Consider the following 21,185-nt stretch of genomic DNA (forward strand, 5'->3'; position numbering starts at 1 on the left):
TCCCACAGGGTCCTAGAGCCAGCTGCGGGTTTTTCTTTGCTGTGTAGACATATCCTTAATAAAAGTCAGATGAATCAATGGCAGCAGTATTAACACTGATCTCAAATGTAAAGTTGGGGTTGGAGGCAGGTGAACTACAGAGGGGGAAGTTTACTTGGTTGGACAAATAACATATTTTTCATTCAAGTAACCTTAGTTAAGCCCAGTCTTATTGTGAGACAGTTTAGTCTACATCATACTAAATTTAGTCGTATTTTAATTGCTGAGATTTTCTACATCAGTTCCCATTCCTCTTAAAGACTTATTTAACAATGTTTGTGTTTTTTGGTCTTTTATTTAAAGAAAAGCTCTTAAACATTTTGCTCTGATGAACACTATGTTCAATAGGTTTTCAGCATTTCAAACACACATACATATTAATATAATTTGGGGAGGAATTAAACTAGCAAAATTCCAGTTCAAAGTCTGAGAGCTATTAAGGGTAACAATAATATGCAAAGTACACAATTAATTGTTCTTAGTATTTCCATGATCTGAAGTCACTAAGAAAGCCTGCACACTATTTGTATTAAACCACTGTAGCAGATGGACAGTGTATTTAATTGTTTGTGCAACTACAGTACAGAAATCCCTCCTATTATTTCACAGCCTTGGTGACTTTTCCATGTTAATGCAAGGACCTAAGATCAGGGCATAGGGGCTGCCAATTGGCCAACTTCTGCTGGTTTACATGGAGGTTCAGATATCACCCATTTATTCCCCTTATGGACAAAACTGTGTCTTTATGACTCCTCTGGCAGAGTAGGGGGCAGCAGAAAGATGAATTGCCTCAGTAGGAGTACCTGAAGCCTTTGTGACTGGGGCAGGCTTAATGGACCAGATCCCCAGCTGGGGTAAATCACTGCGGCTCATCTGAAGCCAATGGAAGGATGCTGATTTATACCACCTGAGGATCTGGTCCAGGGGTTCCAGGAGTGCCAGGAAAGTGCTGCTCTCATCAGAAGTCTTCAGGCTGTGTTCTTTAGCTGCAGAGAAGTGGAGAGGACTCAGGGCCCTTCCTTCTCCTCTTCACTTCCTTTGTGATTTCTATTATAGGACTGTGATTGTAAGTATACGCAATCTGGCCCTATGACAGTTCACAATAATGTTCTTTCTATGTTCCACTCTGGCACAATGAATCACTTTGTTATCAATTTACATCTTCTAGGATACAGCAATCTTGGAATTCAGAATCTTCCCTCTTATATTATAAGCACTTTGAGTCAGGGACCATCTTTTGTTTTGTGTTTGTAAAGCGGCTAGCACAAAGGAGTTCTGGTCCATGACTGGGATTCCGAAGCACTGCTTTAATACAAATTAATATCACCATCACACAGTGGTACACTGGATGGTTTTTGTTGGGAATTAACTGTTACATGAAAATAACTATTTTGTCAATGTAATGTTCTTGTACTCTTACATTCTTGTACTCTTACAAGAATCCACTGCATCGCTACAGACTAGGGACCGAATGGCTAGGCAGCAGTTCTGCGGAAAAGGACCTAGGGGTGACAGTGGATAAGAAGCTGGATATGAGTCAACAGCGTGCCCTTGTTGCTAAGAAGGCCAATTGCATTTTGGGATGTATAAGTAGGGGCATAGCCAGCAGATCGAGGGACGTGATCGTTCCCCTCTATTCGACATTGGTGAGGCCTCATCTGGAGTACTGTGTCCAGTTTTGGGCCCCACACTACAAGAAGGATGTGGAAAAATTGGAGAGAGTCCACCGAAGGCCAACAAAAATGATTAGGGGTCTGGAACACATGACTTATGAGGAGAGGCTGAGGGAACTGGGATTGTTTAGTCTGCAGAAGAGAAGAATGAGGGGGGATTTGATAGCTGCTTTCGACTACCAGAGAGGTGGTTCCAAAGAGGATGGTTCTAGACTATTCTCAGTGATAGAAGATGACAGGACAAGGAGTAATGGTCTCAAGTTGCAGTGGGGGGGAGGTTTAGGTTGGATATTAGGAAAAACTTTTTCACTAGGAGGGTGGTGAAACACTGGAATGCGTTACCTAGGAAGGTGGTAGAATCTCCTTCCTTAGAAGTTTTTAAGGTCAGGCTTGACAAAGCCCTGGCTGGGATGATTTAATTGGGGATTGGTCCTGCTTTGAGCAGGGGGTTGGACAAGATGACCTCCTGAGGTCCCTTCCAACCCTGATTCTATGATTCTATGATGCCTGAGACTCTGCAGCTTTTGGTCATAGGCTTCGAGAGCTTTCTCTCACATGTATTACTGCTCACTTTTTTCTTGTCTTTCTTGTCTTTATCATCATCTTGCAGTTTACAGTCACGCACACAATCATCTTCTTGTCAGATCCCTTGACTAGCACTACAAAAAGCTGCTTATCACAGAAATCCATCCTTTCCAAGAGTGCAGAATTCATGTTCTTCTGAGTCTTTGTAATATTTTCGAGTGAATGGAGTGAATATATTGCTTAAGAAAGGTACCAGTTTGACTGCCGTGCGCTCTATTTAACTGCAGATGAAGTATAGCACAGGCAATCTCACTGCAAATTTCTCCAGACTTCCTTGTCAAAGTCTCTCCACCCTGACTCAGGGGCCACCCAGTAAGAGATGAGACCTCAGTCTTCATGCTCATTCTGGTTTTGGACTTGCTATTGATACTGGCAACAAGGTTACTAACTACAGCTCCAGTCCATCAAACACTTACATATGGCCTGACTTTACTCACATGTGTTCTATTGACTTCAATAGCAGTAGTTACATATCTAATACTAAGCATGTGCAAAAGCATTTGCAAAAACACGGTGTATTACGGTGACATTTTGATGTGAATAGCTGTCTGCAAGGAACTGGACTGATATCACCATGTCATTCCATATAAGCCATCAAGTAGCTAAAATAACATTTTCTTGGAAAATAAGAACTTTTGACTACTTGAAAGAAAAGAAATATTTTGCATCTATAATACATGGAAAAATCACAGTTGGGGATTTACATAAATTATGAAAAATCATTAACACTTCCAGTGGCTAGCAGCACTAGATAGCTCATATAACGGAGTAATGAAATGAGCTGATATGCCTTGTATTTATATTCCAGAAATCTTATGGCCATCAGCAGCAACTGTCTGATATCCAGGGGCTATTCTGACACTGTAATTAACACATGGACAATTAGTGTGACCAGACAGCAAGTGTAAAAAATCAGGACAGGGAGTGGGGAGGTAATAGGAGCCAATATAAGAAAAAGACCCAAAAATCGGGACTGTCCCTATAAAATCAGGACATCTGGTCACCCTATTGACAATATTGTTTTATATTCCCTTCTAGATAATAATGATTTTCTTAAAGCAAAGGGAAACAAACTTAGCTTTTTAAAAATATATATCTTGCAAGTTGGAAAATCTCTTCAGTTCAATATTATCTTTATCTTAAATGAACATTCTTTAATAGTTTTAATTATTAAATGAATATTTAAGGCCATATTTTTAACCAGCCTCCCTATATGTGCCCATAGATTTTCAGATGCAGCTGTTTGCATATTTCTGCTCAGATTGAATTCCATTTGCATATGCATAAGTTAAGCACACAAATGCAGGTCTTAGTGAATGCAAAAGGATGCACTTGCAAATTTTGTGAGTGTATATATGAGGCCTGCTGATAAATTTGGCCAATTGATTAGACTTCCATTCATACAATAAAAGTCATTTACTTTATGGGTCTTGTGGCAGTGTTGCCTATGCAAGTCTTTTTTCTCTTTACATGATATTTTCAGAAAACACATTCATGCTATCTATTTTCATACTGCTGAGGAAAGCAAAATGTTTGCAGAAAACTTTTGTTTTAGGGAAAAAGACAAATTATTTCTAGACTGCCTCACTGGTGTGCCAGGAGAATACTAAGATATGGTTTTTGCAAGGGGAGGGGGAGGAAAAGCAACAGATTCAGGAAAGATGTCAAGGCTTCTGCTATGAAAAAGAGAAGCACTATTCATAAAGGGTGAAATTCACTCATGAAATTCACTGACAGTGCAGTCCACGGTTGGCTACAGACATGTAGGAAAGGTTTATCAATGAGCTCCCAAATAATGGAATGAGCTGTGACTACATTTGGGTGCTGGGGGAACATTTTCTTTGACTCCTCCCACGACAAAGCACATTAATTACTTCTGTAATGTTCTTCTGCAAATAGGTTCTGAGAATGACATGTGCATTAAATGTAATTGCTATCCTTTTTCAAACTGTGCACTCTGATGGGGAATTAGTGAGGGAAATTATATCACTTACCAGTGCCCGAGGAACAGAGTCAAGTATCAGCCAAAATGGTGGTGGTGGGGTTTTGGAGAGATAAATGGAGATCAGAAGGGTCCTGTGAAATTCACATTTGAATAATTCACTTACATTAAAGAACTAGTTGCCGTGAAGGAGACTTATATTTTGTTTTGGATGCTTCTGAAATGTTAGCAGCTCTTAGGACCCACTCCTTGAAACCCCGACTCATTTGAGTAGTCCTTACCAAAGTAAGGAGTCCCATTGAAGTACAGTGACTGTGGGAAACCGAGCCATCAAAAGTATCTACTTGCTTCAGGGTTTGTAGGCCTTAAATGGTAAGTTCCTATTTTATTTTAGGGGCTGTGCAGTGCAAAATAATAAATGTAAAGTATTTCAAAGCTTTTCTTGTGACAATGACTGAGAGTAAATTTGCTTTGTTTACAAACATTTGTGCCAAAATTGCCAAGCAGATTATACTGGTCCATATTATTTACATGCTGTTTGTAAACAGGTTCAGGTGGCTATGCTGACAACCTTGTTGGTGCTGTCTCTGCAACTGGTCATGGAGAGTCCATCATGAAAGTCACTCTTGCAAGGCTTATCCTCTTTCATATGGAACAAGGTAAGATGACCCTCACATTGATGAATGCATCTGCATTGCTTAAATGACATTTATACAATACTCTTCCTGGCTGTAACAAGTAACAGTCGATTCTTAACTGCTGAAAGGGAAGTTTGTTTGCAGTCAAATATGTGTAAGAGGACACTTTAAAAACTTCTGAACATACAGAGTTCTCTATTTACTCTTAACCCTATTTCCTAAGCTTGACAAATGACACTGTATAGAAAACTGAGAAGAATGCTGGATGCTTAAATAATCAGAATCATACGTATGTGCCTTCAGAAGCTTTCAGTATACAAATAATGATTTGGGGAAAAATATGCAAAGTATTTTGAGACCATTGATTAAATTTAGGAAACAGCATAATAAGTGTAGGAACACTAAGGGCTTGTCTACAGTTCCCGGGGGTTCGACATGCAGCGATCGATGCATCAGCGGTCAATTTAGCGGGTCAACCACCGATCACTCTCCCGTCAATTCCTAAACTCCACCTGAATGAGAAGCGCAAGGGGAGTTGAAGGGAGAGCGTCCCCAGTCGAGATCGCGTAGTGTAGACCCCACGGTTAGTAGATCTAAGTACGTTGACTTCAGCTATGTTATTCATGTAGCTGATGTTGCATAACTTAGATTGATCTCCCCCCTTACTGTAGACAAGCCTAAGTTGCAGTATCTTGTAAAAAAAAAATTGAATCAGTCTGGGCCTGTCATAAAAATAAAGGGAAGGGTAATCACCTTTCTGTATACAGTGTTATAAAATCCCTCCTGGCCAGAGGTAAAAAACCCTTTCACCTGTAAAGGGTTAAGAAGCTAAGATAACCTCGCTGGCACCTGACCAAAATGACCAATGAGGAGACCAGATACTTTTAAATCTGGAGTGGGGGGAAACAGAGGGTTTGTCTGTCTGGGTGATGCTTTTGCCTGGAACAGATCAGGAATGCAGACTCAGAACTTCTGTAAAGTTAGTAAGTAATCTAGCTAGAAATGCGTTAGATTTCCTATTGTTAAATGGCTGGTAAAATACGCTGTGCTGAATGGAATGTATATTCCTGTTTTTGTGTCTTTTTGTAACTTAAGGTTTTGCCTAGAGGGATTCTCTATGTTTTGAATCTGATTACCCTGTAAGGTATTTACTATCCTGATTTACAGAGGTGATTATTTTACCTTTTCTTTAATTTAAAATTCTTCTTTTAAGAACCTAATTGCTTTTTCATTGTTCTTAAGATCCAAGGATTTGGGTCTGTGTTCACCTGTACAAACTGGGTGAGGATTTTTTTCAAGCCTTCCCCAGGAAAGGGAGCGTAGGGCTTGAGGGGATATTTTTGGGGAAGATGTCTCCAAGTGGGCTCTTTCCCTGTTCTTTGTTTAACACGCTTGGTGGTGGCAGAATAGGGTTCAAGGACAAGGCAAAGTTTGCACCTTGGGGAAGTTTTTAACCTAAACTGGTAAGAATAAGCTTAGGGGGTCTTTCATGCAGGTCACCACATCTGTACCCTAGAGCTCAGGGTAGGGAAGGAACCTTGACAGCCACTATTTTACTTGGCTTGTTGTGCTGTATATGATCTCTAAAGTTAATATACATCACTATTCTTGTCTATTGTATGTTTGGGGGGCAATTTTGAAATGCAAATTCCAAAGGCCCCACTGAGATTCAGAATGATTATTATGGTTCACATTCACTTGAACAGGGATTGGAATTTTATTACAGTTATAGTAATTGGCATATTTTTATGGATTCATTTTTTAATTTGGCACCCACTCAGACTTCACTGCTCATGCGACAGTAGCAGCATGATGAATTACTGTAAGTTTTTTTTATTCATTATTATTAAATTTAATTATTTTTGCTCATGTACCCAGATGTGAACAGCGTTAGTTTTCTAATCTAATATTACAGGCTGTTTTGAAAATATGTGCTGTCAATTAGAGGCATTTTATAATAGAAACGATAAAAAGAATCATTAATGAAAAGTAGTTTGCCTCCCTATGTACTGGCTTCAGTTAATCAAAGGTGCTTTGAAATTGAAATCATTAATTAACTTTGGCTGTTTTTGAACTGATCAAGCACTCTGAGAGCTGCTGAGAAACTGTGAAATGAAGTTCTTCTGAAAAAGAAAACAGCATTAATAGACTCTGTTTTTCCAAATGATGAATTTTATTCTCTCCTATCAATAGCATATTCCTTAAAGACTATTGCATTGTTTACCATATTTAAAAGTAAATAGGAAAGAGGATCCAATTTCAGGTGAATTCAAGCTGGGAATTTGCATTGCAGGAAAGCTGGTATTAGAGCTGGGTGAATTTTTTTGGATTAATCTTTTTTGTTACCAAAGAAGGCAGATTTGGGTTGACCAAAACAGTCAGCAAATTTGGGTTGATTCTGGTGAATGCTTTTGGCCTGAACATCTTGTTTTTCTGCCAGTATCAAAATGAACCATTTTTACAGTATTAAAATGAACCATTTTGATTATTTGGGATAGATTTATGAGGAGATTAAGAAAACATTCACAAAACCACTGGTGATGATGCCAGCCTCACACCCAATAGGCAAGTGGTTAAGGTGCTCACTTGAGATGCTTTGAATCACTGCTCTGGGACTTCAACATAGGTCTCCCCACTCCCAGGCACATGCCTTAACCACCAGCCAATAGAGTTATTCTTGTGGCTATTCAATGATGATTGAAGTATTTTATACGAAGTGGAACTGCTTTGGCCAGAGAGACTGAGAGCAGCCCACTTCAGAATAGCCAATCTCCTGGTGGTTAAGGCACTCAGATGGAGGGGAGACTTGGGTACAAGTCCCTAACTCCAGACCAGTTTTGTGAATCTAATCCTTCATTTCCTTTGGCTGCAGGTGATCCAGGTTCAAATTCCTGCCCTGGAGCAGGGACTTGTGCCTGGGTGTCTTGCATCCTAGGTGAGTGTCCTAACCATTGGGCTATTTGGTACAAAGGTTGGGGGGAATGTGGGGGCATTACCACCTCCTCTTGTTTTATGAATCTAGCCCTTTATTTCCTTTGTTTTTATTAAAAAAAACCTGACACAAAATATTTTGTGTAAAACAAAACATTTCATTTGAGCTGAAATGAAACTTTTCTAGCATTTTTCAATTAACTGAGAATTCCAAACTATTTGGGATTCAGTTTGACCTGATTTGTTGCTGATGTTTCAGAACTGCTGGTGGACCAAAAATTATTTGTTCACACATTTCTAGCTGACCTCATGGTACTGCATTTATTTGTTAAAAAAACATATTGTACGTATTAAAAAATAACCATCAATCAATATATATACTTTTCTTGTTTCTCTATAACATTATAGACTAGCATATTAGATGGCTCTAATAAATCTAAAATAATTTAAAAGAAAGGCCCTTGAAAAAATAAAATATGTTATGGAATAGCCACATGACCTACCCCTGACAGAATGTTGTGAACAGATCTTTGCCAAGAGAGATTTCCTATCTACAACCCCCACCCCTCTCAGGATTTACTACAGGAGGGGATGACCTAGGTCAATAACTGGTATTTTGGTAGCTCTCCTTCTCATGCTGTATTCTCCAACCTTGAATTTCTGTTGGTAAGTAACTGGCAGCTGTATTATTTCCCCTACATGGATTTTACTTCATTTAGATAAAACTCTGTGTCACTTCATCTTTATGAAGTGAGTTCCTCCTGAATGTGTTTTTATTTTCTCTTGGGGAATCTGTGCATACATTTTAAATGTCATGAGTTCTTGTTTTTAACGGCTTTGTATAATCGTGTTTGCTTCTTTACAATATCAGTTTGAGAAGGAAAAAGTGGGTATATTCCTCCATTACGTTGTAAAATGTTTAATAAATTAAATTAGTGAAGACTCCTTATTTACTAAAAAAATACACAGCTGGGTTAAAACAACCAGGAGTCCTTTTTTTTAATTAAAAAGGAAGGGAACTCACAAAGGAAAAGTATCTGTTATAAATGGATGTGTGACAAAGTCTAGATATGTGTCAAATTACCTCTGGCAAATCATGTGATCATATAGAAGTAGTCAGGAAAATTGATCCCAGGGGACGCAATCATCCAGCCCTTACCGAGTAAGGAGTTTCTCCTGGGCATGGCCTGCACAGCTGGGTCCATGGTTAACAGTTGGAAATTACAGAGATCTTCATTTGGTGCCCAGACCTACAAGGTGCTGAGAGCCCTCAACTCCCATTGAAGGTAATGGGAGTTGACAGTGCTCAGCTGTTGTGACAAGGAAAATGTGCACCTTTTACTTTTCATAGCATTCTAGAATGATAGCGTTCTGCAAGGTCAGAGTTCTGGAGTACAAGATTTTAGATGCTTTTCGTAAAATACAAAAATGTGGACAAAATACTTTTGCATAATTTGTGTTCATTTTAATGGCATTAGAGACACAAGGTAGGTGAGGTAATATTGTTTATTGGACCAGCTTCTGTTGGTGAGAGAGACAAGCTTACGAGCTACACAGAGCTCCTCTTTTTCTTCTAATTGTCTCTCTAATATCCTCGCACCAGCATGGCTACAACAACACTGCATTACTGCAGTATAATAGTAATAGCCATCACAAAGTAACAGTAACAGATGTTCTCTAAAAATTCCCAAGCATTTACTGTGACTGTATGCATGTTCTCAATGGGGAATAGTACTACAACTTTGCTGTATGTGGGTAAATCTACAGGTAATAAATATAACACTGTACATTCTTTTGGAGTCTTTCAAGCCAAATGACACCAGTCTTATGGAGCTATCCTCTAGAATTTAATTACATGATAATATTTATATATATTTTAACCATATGATAGAATTTTCTTGTAAGATGGTTTTAAAAAGTCCTATAAAAAGAATGTTATTAGCTATTTAATTCTATAGAATGTTAGAGCAATTTTTATATAATGCTATTACATTTCTATGGACTCCTATTGGTTTCACCAGTATTAAATTCTATAGGGATTTTCCATAAAAATGTAAATTATTATAATTCTATATATAGATATAATGTGTGCATGTGTAACACATACAAACTTACACATATGTACATATATTATAGTTCTGAAATTAATTTAATTAGCAAGAGCATATTTTTTACTGAAAGCCATCATCATCTTAGCTATGATATTTTGAGCCATGTCTTTTTTTCCCCATTTTTCACATATGGTCTATCATTAAGTGACACGACAGCTCCAATTATGTCAGCCTGTCACATTACACAACATAACTGACTGTGTTATGTCAAACCTGACAGACTGAATGAGACATGATTTGCTAATACAGTATAAAAGTTTCTAAATGGTTTTAGCAAATATTTCCTACTATATTTAAACTCAACAAAAATGAATAGCTGTAATTTTTATTTAATGGCATAACTTAGCCCTATCCGATCTGCACACTACAAGATCCTCCATGTATGGGACTCTCCACTACTGTGCAGAAGTGGGAGAACAGCCACCACTGAGGCACCGACTCCTCAAATCTCCTCCAGAACCTGTGGAGGCCTTTCTACAGGCTCTTGGTGTAGCCTTTATTTTTATTTAAAGTTAGTTTTAATGATGTTATGTTACACCACCGAGGGTTTGTCTCTGGCAGCTACAGTTTCAAGTTGAGCAGAGTTACCTCTGCTTATTTCAGATGTAGAGCTCATAGGAACACATGAAACCATAGGCAAGTAACACATACGATCAAAAGAACAAGGTCCACTGTCTGTTATCAATTTTATTAAAGTTACCAACAAAGTTGTGAATGTCACAGCATATAAAACTCCTAAATATACCCATGAACCAGTATTAACTATAGAGATATTCACATCCTCCTAGATAGTGTTAGGGTCTGATGGGTCTCTCGTTGATTGATCATCAGTAGAGGGATGATTCCTGCGGGAGTTTTCCCATAGGAAGCTTAATTTTCCCACTCTGAGCACCCCCTTTTTATAATGTGATTCTGTGTATATGTACATTCTGCACGTGTGCATGAAAGTGTCAACTCTCTTTTTCCTTATTGGTGTCTCCTAGAAACCTGAGGGACTCCATTTCCTATAGATTGTGTATAGTTCCTGTTAGTCTCATTAAGACTGATGTACAACCAGTATCCTGCAATGAAGACACATGTTAGAGACAGATGTAACTCTGTCGCATTTTTTGTGATTTAAAAATAATCTTCCAGCTAATTTTTTGCAGCATTACCCTGTGGTACTTCTTTTCCCATAATCTTATGGCATCAGGTTATTCTTCAGTCACTTATGTCAGCATTTCTTATTTCCAAGGCCTAAAATAGCGAAGGTTAAAATCTTGCAGGCCTCAGCCTACAGGTCTTGTGTTTTAGCCTTCCTTATTTAGATATCTACTACATAATTATTCCTTTTAAATACTGATCAATCTTATACTTCTATAATTCTGCAACTTAACTCTATTCCTGGTTTTGTTACTGTTGAAACAATGTTACAACAGACTGATTGTCTAACGCTTGTGTTGTAGTTACACATAGCAAGCAACTGGTCAAATGATTAATTAACATGGCCCACTCTGGAGCCGGGGGAGGAGGAGTGGAAATTAGGTGGCCATGAGTAGTGCATCCTCATCTGCAGAGAGTCGCAGGAGAAGATAGTATAGCTCTCTGTATTATCACTTCTGTGGAGCCTACCCCTTACCAGAAGACTTGTGGTCTGCAGCAGTCAAGGAACCAGGCAAGAGGGGCTGGGGCTACAATTAGTGAAGAGGCACATGTTCTCCTGCAGATGCGCAAGAATCTTTCGTGTTTAGGGGCATGCCTTCTGGCAAACCTCTCTCCCCCTGATAGTATGATGTGAGGAGAGCTCTACAAAGTAATATTTTGTCTCTCAGAGCCCCTTGCTATAGGTTTTATGAGGGGAGGGGACAATCTGGACCATAAATAAGTATAGAGAGAGTGTGGGGCGGGGAGAGATGGACTGAAATTGGTGCATGCTAAAATTGATGCAAACAAGGAAAGCATCATAATCAAGAAGCTGGATATTCACAATTTACAATGATAATGAAATTCTTCTACAACAATAACTGGGAAGGATGTTAAAGAGTAACTGTTAATGTAAATCATATTTTAAATCTGCAGGACTGGATAACTTGGGGAAGTTGCAGAGGACTAGAAGAAAGCACATGTTGTACCGATATTTAAAAACAGCAAAGGAGATGACCTGTATAACTGTAGGTCAGTTAGCCTGACATTGATCCCCAGCAAAATCATAGAAAGCCAGATATGGGATGCAATCATTAAAGAATTAATGCATGGTAGAATAATTAAAGCCAATAAATATGGTTTTGTGTAAAATAGGTCTTGTCAAGCAAACACATTATTGTTTTATGATCAGGTTACAAATTTGGCTGACAAAGATAACTGTTGACATAATATATCTAGACTTCTATAAGGTATTCAGTACTGCATAAAATTCTGATTATGAAAAACCTATACAAAATCAATGTACAAAATCAATCCACATCTTATATGGATTAAAAACTGATAGATATCAAAAACTAGGTGTAAATGTGGAGGAGTCATCCAATTCAGGCAGTTCTGATAGGGTCCACAGGACTGCGTTCTTGGCCTAATGATAATCTTATAGCTAGAAGAAATCATAAGATCATTGTTGGCAAAGTTAGCAGCTGACACAAACATTTGCTGGTTTGGTAAATAATAAGGCCAGGTCAGTTCTACAGATGTGGATCACATAGTAAATGGGCTTACGTGAACAATGTGTTTTAATATAGCTAAATGCTGAATCGTAGATCTAGGAACCAAGAATGTAGGTCACAATTATGGAATGGGGGGCTATATTTTGAAAAGCAGGGACTCAAAAAAGGACTTAAAGATCATGGTGGAAAACCAGCTGTGCTTGACCCCCCGTAACGATGTGGTGGCTAAAAAAAAAAAAAGGTAGCCCTTGGAGGTATAAACAAGAGAATATTGAATAACAGTAGAGAGGTGTGATTACCACCGTATATGGCATTAATGAGACAGTTACTAGGATACTTCCCCCTTGGGGAAGGGAATTTTTGTTTATGTGTTTGTATAGTGCTTAGCACAATAGGGGCATGGTCTATAATTGGAGTTTCTAGGTGCTATTGCACTACAAACTAACAAAATAATAATAAAGGATGTTGACAAATTAGCCAGGGTTGAGAGAAGAGATACTAGAATGACTGAGGTCTGGAAAACATGCCTTTTATAGTGGAAGACTAAAGAAGCTCAGTCTGTTTAGTTTATCCCACAGCAGTTAAAGAGGTGACTTGATCATGGTCTATAAATACCTTAATGGGAAGAAGGTAGTAGAGAGTTCCTTAATCTATGAGACAAAGGCACTGAGATCCCATAGCTGGAAGATGAAGCTTGCTAAGGCCCCTCTTTTTTAAAAGTGAGGGTCATTAACCATTAGAACCTACGGATGTGGTGGATTCTCCATCACTTGCAGGCTTTAAATCAAAGTGGATGTCTGTTTTAAAGATATGCTGTAGTTCAAGAGGAAGTTATGGGATTGGTGCAGGAATTCCATACGGCCTGTATTATACAGGAGATCAGAGTAGACTATGATAATGGTCCTTTTGTCCTTAAAATCTGTGAATCTGTGGACCATTTGAAACTGATGGGAAGAAGTCCATGCTGTAGTCTCAATCCACATGTACACCAAACACTATACAGACTGCATTTCTATTTACAAGTAAAGGCGATATTCTTCTCTCTATTCCACAGGAAAGATTCCTGATTCCACTATTCTGCTGGCATTGTTAATAGAGCTGGTTGGATCTTCAAAACCAAACCATTTTTTGGAGATGTTTCAGTAATGTCTAAGTCGTCATTGGAACTGTTTGTTGCCTCCAGGCAGGGAGAAAGAGACACATGCTCCTGCTCTTACAGCCTGTTAGTAATGGTACTGGCCTGGAATTTAGGAGACCCCGGTTCAAGTCTTTGTTCTGCCTGAATTCTACTGATGTGGAATGATGATTTCTGCTTTGAATTAACCAGAGGCAGGACTTGAACCTGAATCTCCCACATCCCTAACTAGGCTACACATGCACATTTCAAAAACAAACATTTTGATACAATTTTGTTGTTCAAAATGTTCAAAAGATTTTGGTTTTGTTCCACTGAGGAATGAAAATTTCAAAACCTCAATGTTTCTGTGAAAAGAATTGTTATTCTCTAGTTAGCTCTAATTATTAAATATCAGATTCAATATCTAAATCCAAGCAGTAAATTTTTGCCCTTAAAGAGAACTGTTTTCATTCAGATTGTCTCATTAAGGCCCAAGCCAAAGCTCATTTTAGTCAGCGGAAAACTCCAATTGACTTCAGTGAGTTCTGGATTACACCCTTAATGAAGAAAGTATACATCACAATCACAATCCTGTTCAGATTTTTTTCAAATGGAACAATTACTTTTACTAGTAATTTATGTACAATAACATCAGCAATGTCAGCAAGTACTCTAGCAATCTATTCCAAAGGTCTGACTGAATAACCTCAATTTAACACTTTAGAAATCTGAGAGGCTCTTGTTGAAGAAATTCTGGTAAACGTGGCATGTAATGGCTTTGCAGCAGGCAAAGGAAAACAACATTTTGTCTAACGACAAAAGACATATCATACTTCAGGCACAGCATAAAGGGTCATGGCATAAAAAACAGGAGATACAAAATAACCTTATCTTTGGATCAAAAATAAAATCTTTTTTTAAAATCTGTAGTGAAAAGGAAAGGCTACTCATGCCTGTTGTCAGCCTGCCAATTCTTAATATTGTAGCCCTTTTCACCCTCATCTAACTTTACCTGTCAAATTTCCTGGGATTTTTAAAAGATACAGAACAAATGGCTTCTACAGCAGGTTAGTAGTTGTTAACAGTTGCAAAGATTTTTAATTTTTAAAATTGAAGGAATTTTATATTCTTATGAAAAATCATATAAATAATCACTAACACAGATGCTTGTAAGCGTCTTGCATTAATATAATTTCACACTGATGTTGGGAAGATTATTCTGTACATGTTATATGAGGTCTCTCTGTGTGTGTATTTAATATATGCTAGTCACATATACAATATGTAGGCGTGCTGCTAAATGTAGTCTGAACCAGATATAACAGGTAATTTTTTCAGAAGGGAGTTAGGCACCTACCTGCTACTTTAGGCGCTGAAATAAAAAAGTTAGATCCTCAAAACTCCTGCTTAGTTTCTGCCTCACCCTGTAGGCATCTAAAGTCCCAAGGTGCTTATATTTCTCCTGGTAAAGTCCGCAAGGTGCTTGCTGGCAGATTTGTAGGCATGCCCACAGCCACTTTTTAGAAGCTGCCTACCAGATTGGGTCCTGCATAAAACAATATTGGTAAGGGTTCCACTGCTCCCACTATGATATTTAGTCCAGTGGTAAAAGCACTCATCCAGGAAGTTGGAGACCTAATTTCAAGAGTCACTTTCACTCTCTCTAGCTCAATGACTAGTTAAATATTCTATACATAGTGGAACAGCTTCAACAGAAGAGACTGAGAAAGACACATGCCAGAATATCACATTGCCTGGTGTTTAGGAGAACTCATGTGGGAGATCTGGGTTTGAGCCCCTGCTCCACATCAGATGGAGTCAGGAGTTGAACCCAGCTCTCCTGCATTCTATGTCAGTGCTCTACTCACTGGGCAATTGCATATAAGAGGGCCACCACCACCTCCCCATTTTGCATAGAGCCTGAGCTGATGGACCTGCTCTGAAAAGCGAGCCCCACAGGTAAGATAAATTGAGGATCCCACCAGGGTTTAGATGTGTGCTAGTATCCTGGGCATCAAAACATACATGGCAATGCACATGGCCCCCCAGCAGAAGAGTAGTGCAAGGAACTTTACCAGTGAGAAGTTAGGCTCTTACCAGGTTAGGCAGCAGCTGAGTGGGGGTTTTGAGGATCTAAATTTTGGATTTTGTTAACCTCAAGTTGCAATTAGGCACATAAATCCCTTTTGTAGCCCTCTGTATATTTCTGTTGCTAATGAGGAGTTTGGGGCATTACTTTGTTGACGCGAGTATACAAGGACTGCCATAGAGGTACCTGCTACATGTAGCCGGACTTTGATTTTATAGTTGCAGCCATGATCCTGCAACAGGATCTTCATGGGCAGACCCTTACACCTGAGTGGCAGCAATGCAAACCTTGCAGCACTGGAAGGAAGTCCAATTAAAAGAAGATGCTATTTTATATCACTCTCCTTAGGAAAAAATCTAGATAACTTTTGAAAATGTTTGTTATTATTTCTCAGTCTTCAAATCTGATTTTTATTGGTGACACACACACTGTGAAAATCTATTCATGTCCTGTTGGGACTTTTTCTGATTTCTTTTGCCTTGTGATACATACAATTGCATAAGAGAAAGACTATGCATTGATTTCTGTTTGTAAGAAATCAGCATAGTGCCCTTTTATTTTCTTTGGCCACTCGATACAAGTCTTTGTAATTGTTATTTTTGATCAAATTGAAAAAAATATTTTTAACATTGAGAGTTAGATCTAAGGTAAAATACTGAAAAGATGCCTAAGTCCTATTGACTTTTAATGAGATTTAGACTTCTAAGGGCCAGATGTTCAAAGGTATTTAGGCACCTAAAGAGGCAGATAGGGGCCTAGTGGGATTTGCAAACTGCCTGAACAGGACAGCTGCCTAATTACAATTGGCTGACTCCTCCTTAGGAGCTTTTGAAAATTCCACTAGGCATCTATCTGAATCTTTAGGCACTGTCACTGTGCCTCAGTGGGTCCCAGCTAAGGATGCCAAATTCAGGACAGACCACTGAGAAACAGGGCAGGCTCACCCCAAACTGGTGTTTTTTCTATCATTAAATTATACCAAGTTAGTAACAAAAGTGAACTTTCATGTCACCTCACTGGTTACAAGAAGTCAAAATGCAGTCTCCTTAGGCATTCCAGCCCTGGGCTCTCTGCCCAGACACTAGACTTCATGATGAGTGGTTACTGAAAAGCAATTTCATTAGTTATAGGGTCCTTCCTATCCGAAGGGACCAGCCACCTAGCCAGGCCAATATATAAATCAGATCTTACCCAATAATAACACTGATGCCAATCCTTTAGTAAAACTAAAGGTTTAATAATAAAAGAAGAGAAAAAAAGAGTTAAAATGGTTAATAGATCATATACATACATGTGATTGCAAAGTCTATATATCAGGTTTACAGCAGTGATGGAATAAACTGCTAGCTTGCAAAAGTCTCTCTGGAATCACCCAAATGGTCTGTGGGTCATCAGTCCTTGTGTAGAACTTCCTTGTTAGAAATCCAGTCCAGAGAAATGAAGCAGGAAATGGAGATGGAGATGTATCAGGTGCTTTTTTAAATCCTCTGCCATGTGCATGGAATTTTACTGTCTCAAAGAAAGCCCACAGTCCAGGTGCATGGAAAATTACTGGCCCAAGATGGAGTCCAGTGTCACATGAGCATATCATATGCCCTTATTTGCTTTGATGACTTACAGGGGCAGTCATTGCCCATATTCTTTCTCAGGCATCCACAGGAAAGGCTTACCAGGCTGGATGAATTTCTTCAGTGGCCCAGTGTGAGCTGAGTGTTCTTAATGGGCCATCAACACCTAGCTGTCTGGCCCTTATATACATTCTATCTGAAGGGCATTACCCAGGAACACAGCATATGTGTACAATGCATGTACATAGCCAATAATCATAATTTCAGATAAAAAGATTATGCATGGATTTAACCAGCATAGTTGTGCTTAGAAAATCATTACTTTTCCATAGACAGCTTATATGACATACTTTGTACAAGATTTGTTGCAATTATATAACGGTGGTAATATCAATGATATAAATGATCATATTCAATCATACAGCATCACAAGTATCTAAATAACTTAGAAAATCTGGCCCTCAGTGCCTAAGTCACTTTTGAAAATAGGATCTAGGCTCCACAGTTACTTAGGCACTTTTGAAAATTTTATACTGAGCCTTAAGTCTCTCCCCAAGTACATAGCTGCACTGCCCCCACAGGAGCCCTGTTCACCCACAGCTCCTGTGGGGATGTAATTTCCTGCATCCCTCTTTAGGGTACAGTTTACGTTCCCAAAATTTTATTGGCTTATCTCTGTTGGCTTATTAGTTATGAGGGACAAAGCCAATGCTCCTCCTGCTCTCCATCCCACTACATCCTTTCTCTTGGAGTGGAGGATAAGTAACAGCCATACAGTCCCTGCTCTCCCTTCCACACATGATGCAGGGAGTGCTAACGCAGCCACACATGGTCCTTGGGAGCTCCTACTCCCCGATATTGCCCTTCCATGGATTGGGCCACCATCTGGCCCTTAGACATGGAAAGAGAGAATTGCATAAGCACAATTAGTGTCATATGCACACACTTTACGAATAACAGAGGTGTGGGACCAGCACCAAGAGAGAACGTTCTAAGAAAAATGAATCACACATTATATTTTCCTGGTAGAAGTGGAGTAGGCAGAACAAAAAAGCATATTGATGAACACAGCAATTAAGGAAAAGAAAGCAGCTTATTGGAAATGTGAAACAGCATATTAAAAGAGGAGGATAATGAAAACTAAACACAAATGAAAAGACTACATTGATCAGCAAGTCTAGGACTGTAAATAAAACATCAAAGACAACAAAGGAACCAGGAAGACATATTTTAAATATATAGGAAGCAAATCATCTACAAGTCTGGTGCTTCAAGCAATTAGGGGCACAAGAGGGAAGTTGGTGACAGGTGTTTATATTAATATTACTAAGTGCTCAATGAAATCTTTGCCTTCATTTTAAAGAGAGAATCTGATTTTCACTGCTTGAAGGCTAGAAGGAAGGGTTATTGCAAAATGAAATAATACAAAACCAAGGTGCCAAACTCTGATCTTATTTACACCAGTTTTACACAGGTGTAATCTTATTGACTTCCATGGAGTTAATTCAGATTTACATTAGCATCAGATCTAAACCAGAATCTATGGGTATGTATACGCTGCAGCTGGGCACATGCTTCCCAGGTCAAGTAGACAGAAATATGCTAGCTCTGCTCAATCTATCAGGTTAAAAGTAATAGTGTGAGGGGTGGCTTGTGCTAGCCGCTCGAGTACGTACCAAGTGGGGGTCTGCACGGGTTTGTACTCTGGCAGCTAATCCAGCTGCAATGTAGACCTACCCTGTGATGTAGTGATGGGAACTGGAAATTAGGGGGTCAGTATTCCCAGGTTCTATTTCTATCTCTGTTATTCAGTAAGGGCTGAACTGTCACCTGCCTTTTTGTGGGTTCACACGGAGGCGCACATGACCAACCACCCCGTGTTGTGCAGCCTCTGCAATGGCTGTCCCTCTGGGATGGACTATTCAGGCCTTGTTTCCTTTGAAGAATAATCCTCTGGAGAAGGAGGAGAGCTCATGTTCCCCCACCACTCTGCACTGCCCAGCATACTATTGGGCGCAAGGTATGCCATCTACTAGGGCTTATAATGGAAAATTGTAGGTAACCTTAAATATATGTGTCCAATACCAGTTTGTCTATAATAATCTGTGAGTTTCATACATAAATACACAACTGGGGAGGCTCTCTTTTTACTGGAGTTGGTCACTGGAAGTGTTTTTTCGTGTTGGCTTCATTGCATATAATGCAAAATATTATGATAGAGCCAAGTCAAAGTAAGCCATGAAAATGAATACACTACAAGCCAGAGTTGGAAAATGCTCAGTAGCCCCCACTGGGGCCAGAGTCTCAAAAGATCTCAGCTGCCATTTAGGCATCTAAATGAAGAAGCTGGGCTTTTAGAAGTGTTCTGCATCCTGCAGCTCCCTTTTGCCCTCAGTGGCAGCCGTTGGGTGCTGTGCTCTTTTGACAATCCAAGCCTACAACTCCAATTTTCTGAAAGGGATCAAACATCCAAAAATGTAGGCAAAGGGGAGCTGGGGATCAGAAAGGAACATTGTATGGAACTCCCAGTGCCTTTGAGTTGCCAGTAGAGGGGAAAGGGTTTGGAACATGTGTAAAACCTTTTGGGAAGTTATTTACATGAGTTTCTCTGACCTCTCAAGTAGCTCCACAAAAAGGAAACAAGCAGCATAATTTAGCCTTCTCCAAATAGCTATAAAGCAGTGTCAGACTGACAGATGCAATTTCATGTTTCTATTGACACAGAAACCTGACCTTTTGGTATTCTCAGAATGCCACATCTGAAACTTTGCCTATCCATCAGAGTTACCAGAATGTCATCCATCACTTATCAAATTTCAACCTTTCAAGTGCCATAGATGGGATTTGCAAAACAAATAAATGCATTATGGTATATAGATTGAGCCAGTCCCATCTTCTAGTGGCAGACCAAAATTTTCTACTCCAGGTGACCTAAATCCCCTTTCTCCTGGAATTTCTAAACAAGGCCTACTTGCTATGGCTGGATCAGAATTCTTTCAACATTCTCATTGGGAAGTTCTCCTTCTCCTCTTAGAACTTGTGTTCCTCACTTTGTGAAACCCAACTCCTCTTCATCATTTCAGAAATGAAAGACTAAACATAAACTTGAAATCAAAACATACTGCAGATTAGATTTCTCCTCAGATAACAGAGCGAAACCTCAAAAAGAAATTGAGAAACCTACTTTTCCCTCTTTGAAAGCTCTTACTTGGATGTTTTAAGCTATCTTTTCCAATTAAAACTACCTGGACAATATAGTAGACCTGATTCGCTGCATATTAAACATGACAGGATTTTCACAACGTCCTTCTCAGGGATGCTCTTGGATGCTTTCAAAAGGAAAAGGAAAAAGGAGAAGGCAGAGTTTCCCATTTCAGACTGTGGACTTGGAGTGGCTAAAGCTAGAGGAGAAACACATTAAGAGAAACTCTATAATTATACTTAATCCAACCAGCGTTTGAACTGGCCCAGCCTGCAGTGGCGTGGCAAGCTGGTGCTTTTTTGAAGCCTGCCATCGTGTGCTCTGGAATCTATGTTTTCATTTAAAAAATAGGTTTCAGAGTAGCAGCCGTGTTAGTCTGTATATGCAAAAAGAAAAGGAGTACTTGTGGCACCTTAGAGACTAACAAATTTATTTGAGCATAAGCTTTCGTGAGCTACATCAATTGCATCCGATGAAGTGAGCTGTAGCTCACGAAAGCTTATGCTCAAATAAATTTGTTAGTCTCTAAGGTGCCACAAGTACTCCTTTTCTATTTAAAAAATAGTAAGTCTCCAGCAGATATGGCTGTGAAAAGAAAATCAGAATCCTAACTGAGTGCGTTGGTTTTTTTTTCTGACTTTGCAGAAAGCCTAG

The 21,185-nt window shown here is 39.1% G+C and overlaps 1 protein-coding gene across 4 annotated transcripts in view; it reads left to right on the forward strand.

The window, feature by feature from the left end:
* The window catches only part of LOC102941036 (isoaspartyl peptidase/L-asparaginase), a 232,952-nt gene that overhangs the window by 200,931 nt on the left and 10,836 nt on the right, over nucleotides 1–21,185 (forward strand). For 2 of the 4 annotated variants that reach the window (XM_043542437.1, XM_037894266.2), the window contains one exon: nucleotides 4,788–4,898. In XM_043542437.1, the coding sequence (XP_043398372.1) occupies nucleotides 4,788–4,898 (111 nt within the window). Of the gene's footprint in view, nucleotides 1–4,787; nucleotides 4,899–7,749; nucleotides 7,810–10,271; nucleotides 10,400–11,977; nucleotides 12,103–21,185 lie in introns of those variants that run through there. The other 2 variants (XM_043542439.1, XM_043542438.1) reach the window with 2 other exon arrangements.

The sequence above is a fragment of the Chelonia mydas genome, chromosome 3, assembly GCF_015237465.2.
Source record: "Chelonia mydas isolate rCheMyd1 chromosome 3, rCheMyd1.pri.v2, whole genome shotgun sequence".
In the NCBI taxonomy this organism is placed as follows: Eukaryota; Metazoa; Chordata; order Testudines; family Cheloniidae; genus Chelonia; species Chelonia mydas.